This window comes from Haliotis cracherodii, unplaced genomic scaffold (assembly GCF_022045235.1).
Source record: "Haliotis cracherodii isolate W230 unplaced genomic scaffold, xgHalCrac1.p SCAF_20, whole genome shotgun sequence".
NCBI classification, from domain to species: Eukaryota; Metazoa; Mollusca; class Gastropoda; order Lepetellida; family Haliotidae; genus Haliotis; species Haliotis cracherodii.
The window spans coordinates 4812248-4826505 of NW_027266276.1; the positions used below are offsets into that span (position 1 = coordinate 4812248).

General features: G+C 44.2%; 1 protein-coding gene across 3 annotated transcripts in view; it reads left to right on the top strand.

Moving 5' to 3' along the window:
• The window catches only part of LOC139470235 (extracellular matrix-binding protein ebh-like), a 165602-nt gene that overhangs the window by 136015 nt on the left and 15329 nt on the right, over window positions 1-14258 (top strand). For all 3 annotated transcript variants that reach the window (XM_071252558.1, XM_071252559.1, XM_071252560.1), the window contains 10 exons: window positions 752-1140; window positions 3060-3228; window positions 3837-4223; window positions 4694-4970; window positions 6348-6538; window positions 7293-7511; window positions 8332-8496; window positions 9485-9680; window positions 10187-10409; window positions 11682-11702. In XM_071252558.1, the coding sequence (XP_071108659.1) occupies window positions 752-1140; window positions 3060-3228; window positions 3837-4223; window positions 4694-4970; window positions 6348-6538; window positions 7293-7511; window positions 8332-8496; window positions 9485-9680; window positions 10187-10409; window positions 11682-11702 (2237 nt within the window). The remainder of the gene's footprint in view (window positions 1-751; window positions 1141-3059; window positions 3229-3836; window positions 4224-4693; window positions 4971-6347; window positions 6539-7292; window positions 7512-8331; window positions 8497-9484; window positions 9681-10186; window positions 10410-11681; window positions 11703-14258) is intronic.

Below are 14258 nucleotides of genomic sequence, written 5' to 3' on the forward strand. Positions count from 1 at the left end.
GTTTGTTCAGGTAAAGTAGGATTAAAATTTATTCATTCATCATGTGACAACAGCTATGTATGATTGTGCCATTAAGGATACAACATTTAGTAGTAAGTATGATTTAGTGTGTGCTTTCCTGTCAGTCTTTTTACCTGTTCAGGGGAGATCACTCTAATGTTTCTGGATGTTTATGAAGATATATGCATGTTGTTGCATCTTTCTACATTGTGCCACTTGAGTTGAGGAACTTATTTCTTTTCTTTTGGAAAAGCCAGGCCACATAGCCTGTCTGTGACTTAAAATGGACGTCTGAATTGTGTTACAGCTAGTTGCAGGGGCACTGCTGGTTGTTTACTGTTGTATGGTGTCGCTAAAGTTCAGTAGGAATTAGGTTGCAATTGTTTGCAAAGACACGATTGAGCTCATTCAAGTTCCCTTAGATGGATTCAGGTTCACAATTATTTGTCTGCTATCTCAAATTTCATGATAAATTTCAGTGTGTCAGTCAGTGATTACACCATTACGTTAGTTGTTTATTGACTTAATCTGAAAATGGACATCACACCACATTTTAGAGTAAAAATGTTGAAAAGAGATTTTAATTTTTTTTGTAGGGTCATATGCATTCCAAACTGATGTGCATATTGCATTAGTGGTTATGAATGACACCCAACTTCATCTGAACAATATTAATACCCTTGAACCAGATCCAACTTAATCTGACAATGAGGTTTTGTAACGAACGTTGACGTAATATTTAAACTTTCAGCCTCGGCTTGACACAAGCAGTCAGTCACAAGAGGAAGTGAATCGAGCTCTGGAGGACTCACAACAGGAAGTGTATGAACTCTCGCTAGAGTTGCGGGAAAAAGACGAGGATCTTGAACGCCTGTCTACAGCACTCACAGCAACGGAAGAGGAACTTGAGATCAAGTCATCTCGTCTTCGGACTGTGGAAGAAGACCATGAGAAAATACTGAAGGACTTACGCGAGACGGAGGAGAAGCTGAAGCAGACCTCGTTTGAACTGACCAATGCGCAGCGAGATCAACTGTCAACCTCTCTGCCATTGGACTTGGATGAGGATCATCAGCTGATGACACGATCGGAGTCGGAACCGGCACTGAATAACTGGAGACGGGAGAGTCATCTGTTTAGGTAATATACACAACTCTGATGACAGTAATTTCTACATCTTTAAAGTTCATGAAATTCTTTACAAGTTACATCTTGTTTTCCTGATTTTGAACATTTTGAAAATGTTAATGTTGTTGAACGAGGAATGTGTTGTAATGAGTTGTCAGCATTGGTTGTCATTCAATTGGGTGGGGTGGCCTAGTGGGGAAAGCGTTCACTTGTCACACAGAAGGCCCAGGTTTGATTCCCCTGCTGTTATATTGTTGGAATATGGCTAAAGACAGCATAAAACCCAACTCACAAGTTGTTGTCACTGTCGTCACAGGTATTTGTGTGTCAGGCTGTGTGAGGGATGTTGTCCTTCCCTGGTGTTAGGTGGAGTAACACTGAGATTGTCTGTGAGACATTGCAGATAAACACAGTCATGTCGGTATCAATGCATTAGGGTAACCATGGTAACACATGTGATGGCTATTGATAACCATGTTGATGTTTATGTACTGGGATAAATACATTGATGTTGACGATAAACAGTAGATATTTTAAAAAGAATGTTTATGATTATATTGATGTTGGAAACATTGATATTGATTCATTGAGAATAACAACATTGATATTGAAATTGATATTACTGATATTTATAACAATGTTGAAATAACATATGTTCTTAACAACATTGATATACATTTTCATAGCATTAATATAAATATTCATAAAAAACATTGACATACATACATACATACATACATACATACATACATACATACATACATACATACATACATACTCATGATAACAATGACGTAAATATTGATAACATGGATACAAATATTAACAACAACATTGATATAAATATTCATAAACAGATTGAGGTTGATATTGATAACATTGATTTAAATATTAACAACATTGATATAAATATTCATAACAACAACATAAATATTGATAACATCGATATAAATATTAACAACATTGATGTAAATATTCATAACAATAACATAAATAATGATAACATTGATATAAATATTAACATTGATATAAATATTCATAACAACAACATAAATATTGATAACATCGATATAAATATTGACAACAACATTGACATTGATATTGATAACATTGATGGTAATAGTGATGCAGTGAGATGAACAACATTCCCTGATATAAGCTGTTGATGACACCCTTTGCATTACAACATTGAGAACAACAACGTAGGTGTTGTTTGTATGGGGCAATGGAAATAATCCAGTATTACCTTGCATATTCGACCGCCTCACTGGTCTATTTGATAGTGTCTGCCTGGAAAGCGGAAAATGGGTGGTTCAATCCATGAATGGGTAGTTCCAAAAGTCACTTAAAGATGGTACTTGTTGTTACCCTGCCTGGCACTCACCATTGATGAGATAAAGGGACTGAGCAGCTGGAGTCAGCATAATTCCTAGTCACTTAAAGATGGTACTTGTTGTTACCCTGCCTGGCACTCACCATTGATGAGATAAAGGGACTGAGAAGCTGGAGTCAGCATAATTCCTAAATTCACTTAAAGATGGTACTTGTTGTTACCTTGCCTGGCACTCACCATTGATGAGATAAAAGGACTGAGCAGCTGGAGTCAGCATAATTCCTAGTCACTTAAAGATGGTACTTGTTGTTACCCTGCCTGGCACTCACCATTGATGAGATAAAGGGACTGAGCAGATGGAGTCAACATAATTCCAAAAGTCACTTAAAGATGGTACTTGTTGTTACCCTGCCTGGCGCTCACCATTGATGAGATAAAGGGACTGAGCAGATGGAGTCAGCATAATGTGTGTGAGTGGGGTATCCAGAATGGTACCTCAGTGGGGCACTAGAAAACCAGCATGTTTTATGTATAAGTTAAATCATCTTGAACTTGACATCACCCTACCTCACCTCACTGCGTATTCCTTGTTAATCAGGTCACGTTTACACGAGGTGGAGAGTCTTGTGCGTCAACAGAAGCAGGAACTCGGCTCCAAGAACAAAGAGTTGTCGGTCGTTCGTAAACAGCTGGAGCAATGGCTGTCCCAGGGCCACGGAGACGGAGACGTCAAGACACATATAACATCACTCCAACAAGAGATTCAGGTCAGTAGCAAGTATTTGGTACCTAGTATTCAAGTATTATCCAGTATCCAATACTGTATCAAGTATTCAGTTTTTTATAACCATTTCGAAAGACCTGATTAACCTGATGAAGAGGCAAGCAGTGGTAGAAACTATTATTATTTAGTCCACTAGTCCTTCTAATGATAACATATAGCAAAACACTTAAAAATGGCAAATTTCTACTAGTCCTTATGATAACTATTGAGCAGTTTGGGAAGGACTTTTGGCGGTAGTGCTCGTTTCTGGAGCAGATCTTGAAAACAGTACTGAATTTCTTGCTTTGCACACAACCAGACATGTCATATGAGATTTAGGGGCGGTCGGGTAGCCTAGTGGTTAAAGTGTTCGCTCGTCACGCCGAAGACCCGGGTTCGATTCCCGACATGGGTACAATGTGTGAAGCCCATTTCTGGTGTCCCCCGCCGTGATATTGCTGGAATATTGCTAAAAGCGGCGTTAAACCATACTCACTCACTCACTCATATGAGATTTTCATGCTTGTTTAGGATGATGTAAGACTAACCCCTTGCTTATTTCTTTAAAAAAATCTTTTTAAATTTTTATAAAATATATTTTCTTTTTGTCAGGAACGTGATAAGAAGAACCAACTTCTTCAAGCAGAAATCGATGAATTAAACGAAACTCTCCTTATAAGGGACACTGAAATTCATGCAGTCCGTGCATCCGAGTCTCAGCGGTATTCTAGTGCAAGGGAGGCAACTCCTCCTGAAAGTGAACATCAAATACGCCACCTGAGACACGAACTACGGAAAGCCAAATCGGCACTTGCAGAAATTCATCATAACGGTGACTTCCTTGATCGAACACCTGAGGGCAGTGCTACGGAGGATGACCAATCACCTCTGAGATTGGGAGAAGATGCTCGTAATCTTCGGCGGGAGGTAGCCCAACTGAAAGAAGAGCTTCAAATATTTAAGACAACAGCTTCTATGTCATCGAGAGATTTTGTTAAGGTGAGCAGCTGTAGGAATTGTGTTGGAAAGTGGACATGATATAATGTTGTCGTTTCAATGTAATGTCAGCTTTGCACTGAAACAGGAGGAATATCAATCCTTATCAGAATTTGTTGTATGAATTCTGATGGAAGTATGTACTTTAACAGACTTGAATGATGTGCTGACCTGCACCCGAGGGTAGCCTACTGGTCTAAGTGTTTGCTCTTCACATTAGAGACCTGTGTTTGATTCCCAATTGTTGGAAGCTTTCCTCCCCCACAAACTGACATACTGTGATATGACTTGAATACTGTTCAAAGCAGCATTGTACCGAAGACCTGGGTTTGATTCCTTACATTGGTATAATGTGTAAAGCCCATTTCTGGTGTCCCCTGCCGTGATACTGCTGGAAAATTGCTTAAAGCGGCGTACTCACTAACTCACTCACTCAAAGCAGCATTGAACCCAACTCGTTTTCTCTCTTGCAGAAGGTGATGGAGCTGAGGCAGGAGCTATCCGAGGAACACAAGAACCACATCCGGGACATCCAGGAGCGACTCAAGATGGACGCCGAGTCCCAGCTCACCACGCTGCAGCTCCGACATGAAGATGAGATCAAGCAGCTCCGTCAGCTCCATGACCGCAAGATGCAGGCCGTCCTTGCCGAGCAGAGGCAGGACCTGGAGAAGCAACATAAGACGGAGATCAACAGACTGATAGCGGAACACAAGCAGGAGGTGGACCTGGTCCGGGATGAGGGCATCGGTGAGTAGAACGGGGAGGACGGATGGTGGGTGCTACGGATGTGGAGGAATGGTGGGTGCGACAGATGTGGAGGGATGTGCACTGTGAGGTGGGATGGGGTGAGGTAGGACAGGGTGAGGTAGGATGGGGTGAGGTAGGACAGGGTGAGGTAGGACAGGGTGAGGTAGAAGGGTGTGAGGTAGGATGGGTGATGTAGGACAGGGTGAGGTAGGATGGGGTGAGGTAGGACAGGGAGAGGTAGAAGGGGGTGAGGTAGGATGGGGTGATGAAGGACAGGGTGAGGTAGGACGGGGTGAGGTAGGACAGGGAGAGGTAGAAGGGGGTGAGGTAGGACAGGGTGATGTAGAAGGGGGTGAGATAGGACAGGGTGAGGTAGAAAAGCTCGAGGTAGGTCTTGGTGAGGTTGAAGAGGTGAGGTAGGATGGGATTGGACAGGGTGAGGTAGGTTGATGTGAGGGTGGGGTAAGGTAGTACAGGGTGAGTTAGGATGGGATGAGGTGGGGGTAAAATAGGTCAGGTTGGGGTGAGGTAGGATGGGGTGAGGTACAAGGTGAAGTAGGTCATGGTGTAGTAGGATGGGGTGAGGTAGGTCAGGATGAGGTGAGGCAGGTCGGGATTGGGTGAGGTAGGTCATAGTGAGGTAGGACCGGTTGAGGTAGGCCAAGGTGAGATAGGTCAGGGTGTAGTAGGACAGGTTGAGGTGGAATGGGTCAGGTAGGAGGGGGTGAAGTTCGAGGGGTCGAGGTAGGAGGGGGTGAGGTAGGATGGGTGAGGTAGGTCGGGGTGAGGTAGGCCGAGGTGAGGTAGGTCAGGGTGAGATGGAATTGGTGAGGTAGGAGGGGGTGAAGTATGAGGGGTCGAGGTAGGAGGGGGTGAGGTAGGATGGGTGAGATTGGAAGGGAGTGAGCAGCGGTAGAAACTAACAGTTTTAGTCCACTAGTCCTTATAATGGTAACATATAGCAAAACCCTTTAAAAGGACAAATTTCTACTAGTCCTTATGATACTTTAACTATTGGGCAGTTTAGCAAGGACTATAGGAGTGCCAATTTCTAACGCTGAGTGAGGTAGGGGGTGAAGTAGGACAGTCTAAGGCTGGATTGGGTGAGGTTGGAGGGGATGAGGTAAGACAGGGTGAGGTAGGAAGGGGGATGGTTGGTGTGGTAGGCCAGGATTGGTAGAGGAGCGATATTGGAGGTTGATTAAGGGATGTGTTGCTTGAAGAGGATAAAGAGACATTTTGAACACAGCACAATATATGATTGCAGGTTAAATTGAATGAGATATCTTTTATCCTGAGAAGTATAATTTCCACTGCTAAACCAATAGACTTTTTACGTAGTATCCAGATGAATGGTGGATCATTGTCTTCTTCCAGTGCGAGATGATGCATCTGTGACAGACCTGAGGCAGAGTCTAATCTCCGACATCCAGCAGACAGAACTGATGGACAACCGTCTCATGGAGCAGCTGGACGGACCGGGCGGAGAAGACTCGGACACCACAAGCATCACCGACACGGCAAGCATTGAGGCAGCGCCACCTGGTGCTATATCCACAAAGCTACAGGTAGGATGGCATGCCGAGTTGTGGTGGTACCATGTTAGAATGTCCACGTTCTGGATTTATGAGGCTACTTAATGAAGCGGGTGGTCCGACTAGGTGACTTGGTAGATGGCGTGTCATCATACCCTGACAGCTTTGATCGTCACTGGATTGTCTGGTCCAGACTTGACTATTGACAGGCCGCCGTTATATAGCTGGAAATGAATGCAGCGTTAAACAAAAACAACTAAACATAACAAACATATAAATCTGTGTTGGTTTGTCAGACCTTTAAGTTCGTTTTTTTAGTTAAGAATATTAAACATGAATATTTAGGGAGCCAACATATATCTTGATTCAGTCCTTGGCCTCACAGCACTGTCCATCCAACCATCTTTATGACACCCTTTCTACGACACCGTCTATATGACACCATCTGTATGACACCATCTGTATGACACCGTCTGTATGACACCATCTGTATGACACCGTCTGTACGACACAGTCTGTATGACACCATCTATATGACACCATCTATATGACACCGTCTGTATGACACCGTCTGTACGACACAGTCTGTATGACACCATCTATATGACACCGTCTGTATGACACCATCTGTATGACACCGTCTGTATGACACTGTCTGTATGACACCATCTGTATGACACCGTCTGTATGACACCATCTATATGACACCATCTGTATGACACAGTCTGTATGACACCATCTGTATGACACTGTCTGTATAACATCGTCAATGTGGCCATTGTTTCAGGTGTTGTTGAGCCGGCTACACAAGAAGGGCGTCCATGTGCTTACACTCTCCGAGCTCCAGTTCCTTCAACGCCACATGTCTCATGACCATCTGAAGGGCGATATTGATATTGATGCCGTGCGACAGGCCTGGGAGAGAGAACGTGAGACATTGCTGTCCACCATCAACTCACTCAAGGACCTCCTGGCTAGGGTGCACAAAGCCAACAATGTGGACAGGGTAGGTGTCTGTGTGACAGGGTAGGTGTCTGTATGACAGGGTAGGTGTCTGTGTGATACTGACAGGGTAGGTGTCTGTGTGACAGGGTAGGTGTCTGTGTGACACTGACAGGGTTGGTGTCTGTGTGACAGGGTAGGTGTCTGTGTGACAGTTTAGGGGTCTGTGTGACAGGGTAGGAGTCTGTATGACACTGACAGGGTTGGTGTCTGTGTGACAGGTAGGTGTCTGTGTGACAGGGTAGGTGTCTGTACGACACTGACAGGGTAGGTGTCTGTATGACACTGACAGGGTAGGTGTCTGTGTGACAGGGTAGGTGTCAGTGTGACACTGATAGAGTTGGTGTCTGTGTGACAGGGTTGGTGTCAGTTTGACAGGGTAGGTGTCTGTGTGACACTGAGAGTTGGTGTCTGTGTGACAGGGTAGGTGTCTGCATGACACTGACAGAGTTGGTGTCTGTGTGACAGGGTAGGTGTCTGTGTGACACTGACAGAGTTGGTGTCTGTGTGACAGGGTAGGTGTCAGTGTGACAGGGTAGATGTCAGTGTGAAAGGGTAGGTGTCTGTGTGACAGGGTAGGTGTGTGTGTGACAGGGTAGGTGTCTGTGTGACAGGGTAGGTCTCTGTGTGACACTGTTGCTAGACAACCGAGATGCAGCTTCAAGATAAACAAGAAGAACTCTCTCAATTACTAGAGTGATTTTTGCTATATGCAATCAGCTATTTGCAGAATGTTCACGACAATCTGAAGTTAGTTTTAGATCATAGACAGATATGACTACCTCTGACACCAGTGTCTGAGACTGCTTGTCCCCGTGTTGCAGTGTGAGGGGGAGGAGGACTGGCGTGGAGACCTGCTGGCGGCCGTGTGCGGGCTGTTTGACAAGGAACGTGAGGTTGTATTGGCAGAACTGCGGACATATGTGGTCACTCACGCCCCTGACGCTGACCCCAGCACCAGGAGGCTCGAACAGAGAATCTCCGATCAGGTAACCAATTCACTGTCAGTCAACTAATTTGAAATAATTTTATCAAAGACAAAAACCCAGGCAAACTTATTTCATGGGAAAGAGAATTTATGGATGGCAACTTCTTCATTGTGAGGAACACAACATTTCGGAAAATATACTTACTCCTACAGCAGGTAAATTGATTTGTTGTGTTTCTCATAATAAAGAAGTTGACATCCATAAATTCTCTTTCTAATGTGTATCACTTCGAAATGCCTTTCAAAGACTTGAAATTATTTCACCTCCTTAACTTTAGGACCGATATATTGTTGCATTCCTGCATCAGTGTGTTTGCCATCCATACACAAACACCATCTTGATGACAGGCTGCAGATAATTACCTTTTCAGTCCCAAGCTTGATTCTAGGTCGTCTCTCGTCAGACAAACAGTGTGACTGACAACCTATTGACTCAGCCTGGCGTATTATTAGGCATACCCTTAATTTTAAACAGACAGACTCGTAGTATAGTTGATAGAGTCTTTCCTGAAGGTCAGTTCAATCCCCTGATGTGTCACACGAAAAAATGTTAAAAGATGGTACTTGTTGTTGTCCTGCCTGGATATAACAAGGACTGGTCGGCACAGTCAGCAAAGTGTGTCTGAGTGGGGTATCTCATTTAAGCTGCAGCATGGTATCTCAGTGGGCTGGCACTATAAAACCGGCATCACTCTGGACGGGTACAGACAGATGCTCACACACACGCACACATGTGCTGCTATATAAGTGCAATAATCTTGAATGCGCTGTTAAACCCCTTTTCACTTCACTAATTAATTTTGCATGTGACAGTTTTGTTTGGCTTCCTGCTTCTTGGAATATTGGTGAAGGAATTTTTAAAACAATTATTTTTGCCTGAATTAACATTATGAAGGAAGGAACCACTCCAGTAGAACTTCATAGGATTCACTGTCTTTCACACAATGTCTGTTATTTACTCGCATTAGCATCTGTTCTTGGTGTTCCAGGAGGTCCTCCACCGGTCAGCACTGGACCAGCTCCGCCACTCGGACCGTCAGTCCATGCTGTCGGAGATGGAGGCGCTGCGGAAGAAGGCGAGTGAGACGCGGCGGCAGACGGATGAGCAGCAGCGGGAGTACAGCACCACCCTCTCCTCCCTGGAGGACCACAACGCCAAGAGGGAGCGGCAGCAGCAGCGGCAGAGTAGGTGGTGAACAGAGGGGAAGGTGGGAACAGAGGGAAGGTGGTCCTGGAGAACAGGGGAATGTGGTCCTGGGGAACAGAGGGGAAGGTGGGAACAGAGGGGAAGTTGGTCCTGGGGAGCAGAGGGGAAGGTGGTCCTGGAGAACAGAGGGGAAGTTGGTCCTGGGGAACAGAAGGGGAAGGTGGTCCTGGGGAACAGAGGGGAAGGTAGGAACAGAGGGGAAGGTGGGAACAGAGGGGAAGGTGGTCCTGGAGAACAGAGGGGAAGTTGGTCCTGGGGAACAGAAGGGGAAGGTGGTCCTGGGGAACAGAGGGGAAGGTAGGAACAGAGGGGAAGGTGGGAACAGAGGGGAAGGTGGTCCTGGAGAACAGAGGGGAAGTTGGTCCTGATGAACATAGGAGAACTGAGTGGTCCCAGGGAACAGAATTGCTACAGATGTTGAACAATTGTTGAAGTGCTGATGTGAAGTGAAGTCCCCACTGACAAGTTCTTCTGTTCCCGACAGTCCAAGTCCTGGAGTACAAGCTGCAGCAGGAGAAGGTCATCCAGGACGACCTGAAGACCAGCCTTGACCTGGAGCGGCAGCGGGTCCGTGAAGTGTCTGGCGAGCTGTCCCGCGAGAAGAACACCAGCCTGGAGATTCAGGGAGAACTCTCCACTGTGCAGATACAGCTGTCTAAAGCTCGGGATGCTCTAGAGCGGGAGCACAACAGATTCATCTCAGTCACGTATGTAGAAACTTTGTGTGATTTGTTGGGCAAGAAACATTCTCAGGACTTGAGTGTTCTGGGTCCATTTGTACGAAATTACCATAGAGTACGACTGTCGTAAACAGTCTCACACATTTTAATTTGCGGGGGATCCTTGAAGCTTTCTGCTATAATGTCTTGATCCTGGGCGGGGGCGGTGGCAATGGGGTACCTTAGTGGTTAAAGGGTTGGCTCGTCACACCGAAGACCTGGGTTTGGTTCCCAACATCGGTACAATTGTGAAGCCCATTTACTGTATGCCCCCGCCATTATAATTCTTGAATATTGCTAAAAGTGGCGTCAAACCATACACACTCACTCAGTCTTGATCCTGGGAGCTGAGCTTTTATTTTTCAACCGCTGGGTTCTGACCCCTTGACTTTTATGTTTCCTTTTTAAATCTGGAATTTGTGTTTAAGAAGGTGTGTTATGAAAGTTTCATTGTTAAGTTCGCTTTATTACTTTGGCCCCGAGATCCGCCCCAACATCCAGGAGATGAATTTGTCTCCTGGCTACATCCTTGATGTTGTCCTTGGTTGCATCATCCAACAGAGGTCGGAGGTCATGCGTGACAATTGTTTAGGAAACTCATTTACTTGTACTTGTACACAAGCACATATGTATGGTGCCATCAGCTGTAATTCTTTTACCATATATGGAGGTAATCTGCAGAGAATGGCAGAAATTCCATTTGCTATATTCTTTCCTTTTTTCCTTGATTCTGTCACTGTGACCCAGTCGTCTAAGGTACCGTGATTCTCTGTGCAGAGTTGCGTTCCTTGGGCACGCCAGAAACCTATGATTGTGGGTTCGAATCCCGGTACACCCTGATTATGTTTCTAGGTTTGTCAGCACCATACCCGTGCTCGTGGGTTTCACCGAAGTGGTAAACATCTGAGACCTGCATCACTTCTGACTTTCCTACCACATGAAGCTGACACGCCGTGATATAACTGGAATACTGTTAAAAGCGGCGTTAAACCACTCACTCTGAGCGAAATCCCCATTACTCCGTTTCTTGCTTTGATTACTTTACTGGTTTCCTATAGCAGGTTTGTTCAGCTGAAAGTTTATTTTTGCTCAAATTTAGGTAGTTATACATACTTCATTGATGAAATATATTTGACTGAAATTTGTGCAAGTAGGAATACAACAAGCTGGAGTATTATTCCCTTGACTGGGCTCTGTACTGTATTTCACAATGTTGTTTCTGTTGTGTTCTCATTCTCCCAACCCATCTTCTCCACACAGGGAGATATGGAACACCGTGATGTAAGTTGCCTGCCTACCAACCTTGCATGCCACCAGGTGTCCTGTCTTGATCATAACCTGTCCGCGTTGGACGTGCTAGTCAGCTAGTTGGCTAGTTGGCTAGTTGGCTAGTGACACAGGGGAATAGTTCCAGCACATGGTTGTACTTGGGGGATAGTTCTTTCAGACTGTTTGTTGTTCAGAGTGTGAAATTATACTGATTTTAGTTTTTGGAAAATATTGAGAAGTTTCACCATAGTACTGGGACTTCATCTCGGGGAATAATCACAGAGATCCTGGGGGGGATTCCAGGTTACAATAGAACCCCACCGATGCTGGTTGCTAGAGATTATTTGCTTGATTACGTGTTGTCATACCTTGACATCAAGCATTGTTGCTCATTATATCAATCACTGGAGCATCCGGTCCAGAAAAGATTTTTTAGTCTACCGTCATATAGATGGAACAGTGTTATAGTGGAACTTTTACAACAAACAAAGAACTAGTGTTGAGGAATCAGGATTTCAGTCAGTAAGCAGTTTAAAAGATTACCGGGCTCATATAGTCTTGAAGATTTATTTTTTTCATTATGTTAAAGATGTGAAAATATACTAAACAAATAACTCTTGAAGGTTAAGGTCAAATGCAGTGTCAAGGGAAGATGGATCAATGTTTGTGAATCCCCAGAACAGTGATGACCCCCCCTCCCAAAACTAACATCCCCCTAAGCACATGACTAAACTGACCACACACTCTTTGCTGATTGCCATTCAGCTGGCCCCTGGGTATTCCAGTCAAGAAACCGTGCTAACCGTACCAGGCCACTTATTGGACAGGGTGGTCACGTGACTTTTTGGACAGTTTGGACCGTCACCAGATTGACTCAATTTAGCTGCAGGCTGTTGTCATATAGCTGGAATATTGGCCAGTGTGGCGTAACACAACAAACTGAGATTACATGGAGTCATGGTCTTAGAGAAGTTATGCACCAGGGTGCCGTTGTACAAAACAATCTTAGCGCTAAGGAGATCGTAACTCACATACATTAACATAAACTTACGACTGTCGTAGTGCTAAGGTTGTTTTGTACAACGGCACCCAAGTCTATAGGAGATCTTGTCACACGTATTTCACAATCATCGACGTAAGCCACTTGGACAAAGTCTGAGTTGAGTAAATTTAATTTCTTTCAGTCTGACAAGAACAGCCGATTCTAGTCCATATTTTGAGACTGAAATCATTGAAAAATGGTGCCAAAATAATACACAATCAAGACTTTGTTTAATAGGCATTCTTATAAATCTGAACCGCCATGTTGGTTTGGGTAAAACATTTCCGATCAGTTGTAAGATGTGGAATTAACGACATGGGGATAGAGTACTACACCAGGTGACACCAGTCCTAGTGGTTAAAGCCTCTGGTTGATGGATACATCTGAAGATATTAGCATCCCATATGCTGACGATGTGTTGACAATGTATATGATTCATAATCACGCCATGGAACTTGACCTTTATCAACAGCTCCTTGAACAAAGGACATATCCTCAATCAGATATATATCAACAAAAGACTATACTCCGTGTATACGATATATAGGTATATATATTCCATGTTAATGATATAATGATATATATACTCCATGTATGTGGTTCAGTCTATTTATGCTTCAGCCATCACATGCACCTATATGCATTAAATTAAGGGAAACTGGAGTCCTTGAGGGTTGCTGCAGAGGTTTTAGAATCAAGGAACCCTAAATCTTAAGGTTTAACTTGAGGGCTCAGACAAGGAACCCTTGACTTCATGATGTACAGAGTCAAGCATGCCCTGATTGCCCTGATTGCCCTGAATTACAGATTGAGGTCGCCCTGGATTCAGTGACCATAGGAGCAAACCTCCAGGACCCCAGGACTACCCTTAATTGTACTGATACGTTATACTCCAAGGCTTTAGGGTACATAGGCTCAATACGCATGGGTTATAAACTTGATGATAAGATGTATGTATAGTGTTATGACCCCCTATGGGCTGTAGGGTGACGTAATGAGTACTACACATCTTCCCGAGGCAAGGGAGTTAACTGACATAAAAGTCCAGTTTCTACCCTTGCCTAACTGGGATTGAATTTCATGGCTCGATCGTAGTGGCTATTACGAGTTATGACCCTTCTATGTCCATCCTAATGACCCATCAAATTCCACGTCTAGTATCGCTTGCCTTTGGTGCAAACAAGATGGCGGCACCCAGTCGGGACGATCTGATCGATAGTCAAGACCTCTTTTGTAATAAGGCGGGTCTTACCTCGCGAAGTGCATCGGATAATTTGAGTACCTTGATAAAAAAAATGAAAATATTTGGAAAATATCTGTCGATGCCTAGTTGGAGGTACACATGCTTTGCAAATCCTGCAGTTTTCCGAAATCTACACATTGAAATCCATGTTGTTTATGAACCGTATGTCTAGTTTGTTACGAGGTTTTGATCGGACTAGGCATAGACTCGTTAGTCCAGCAAAATTGTAATGGAATTCCAGCTGAGTGTGGCAAGGGTGGAAACTGGACTTTCAGTCAGTGAA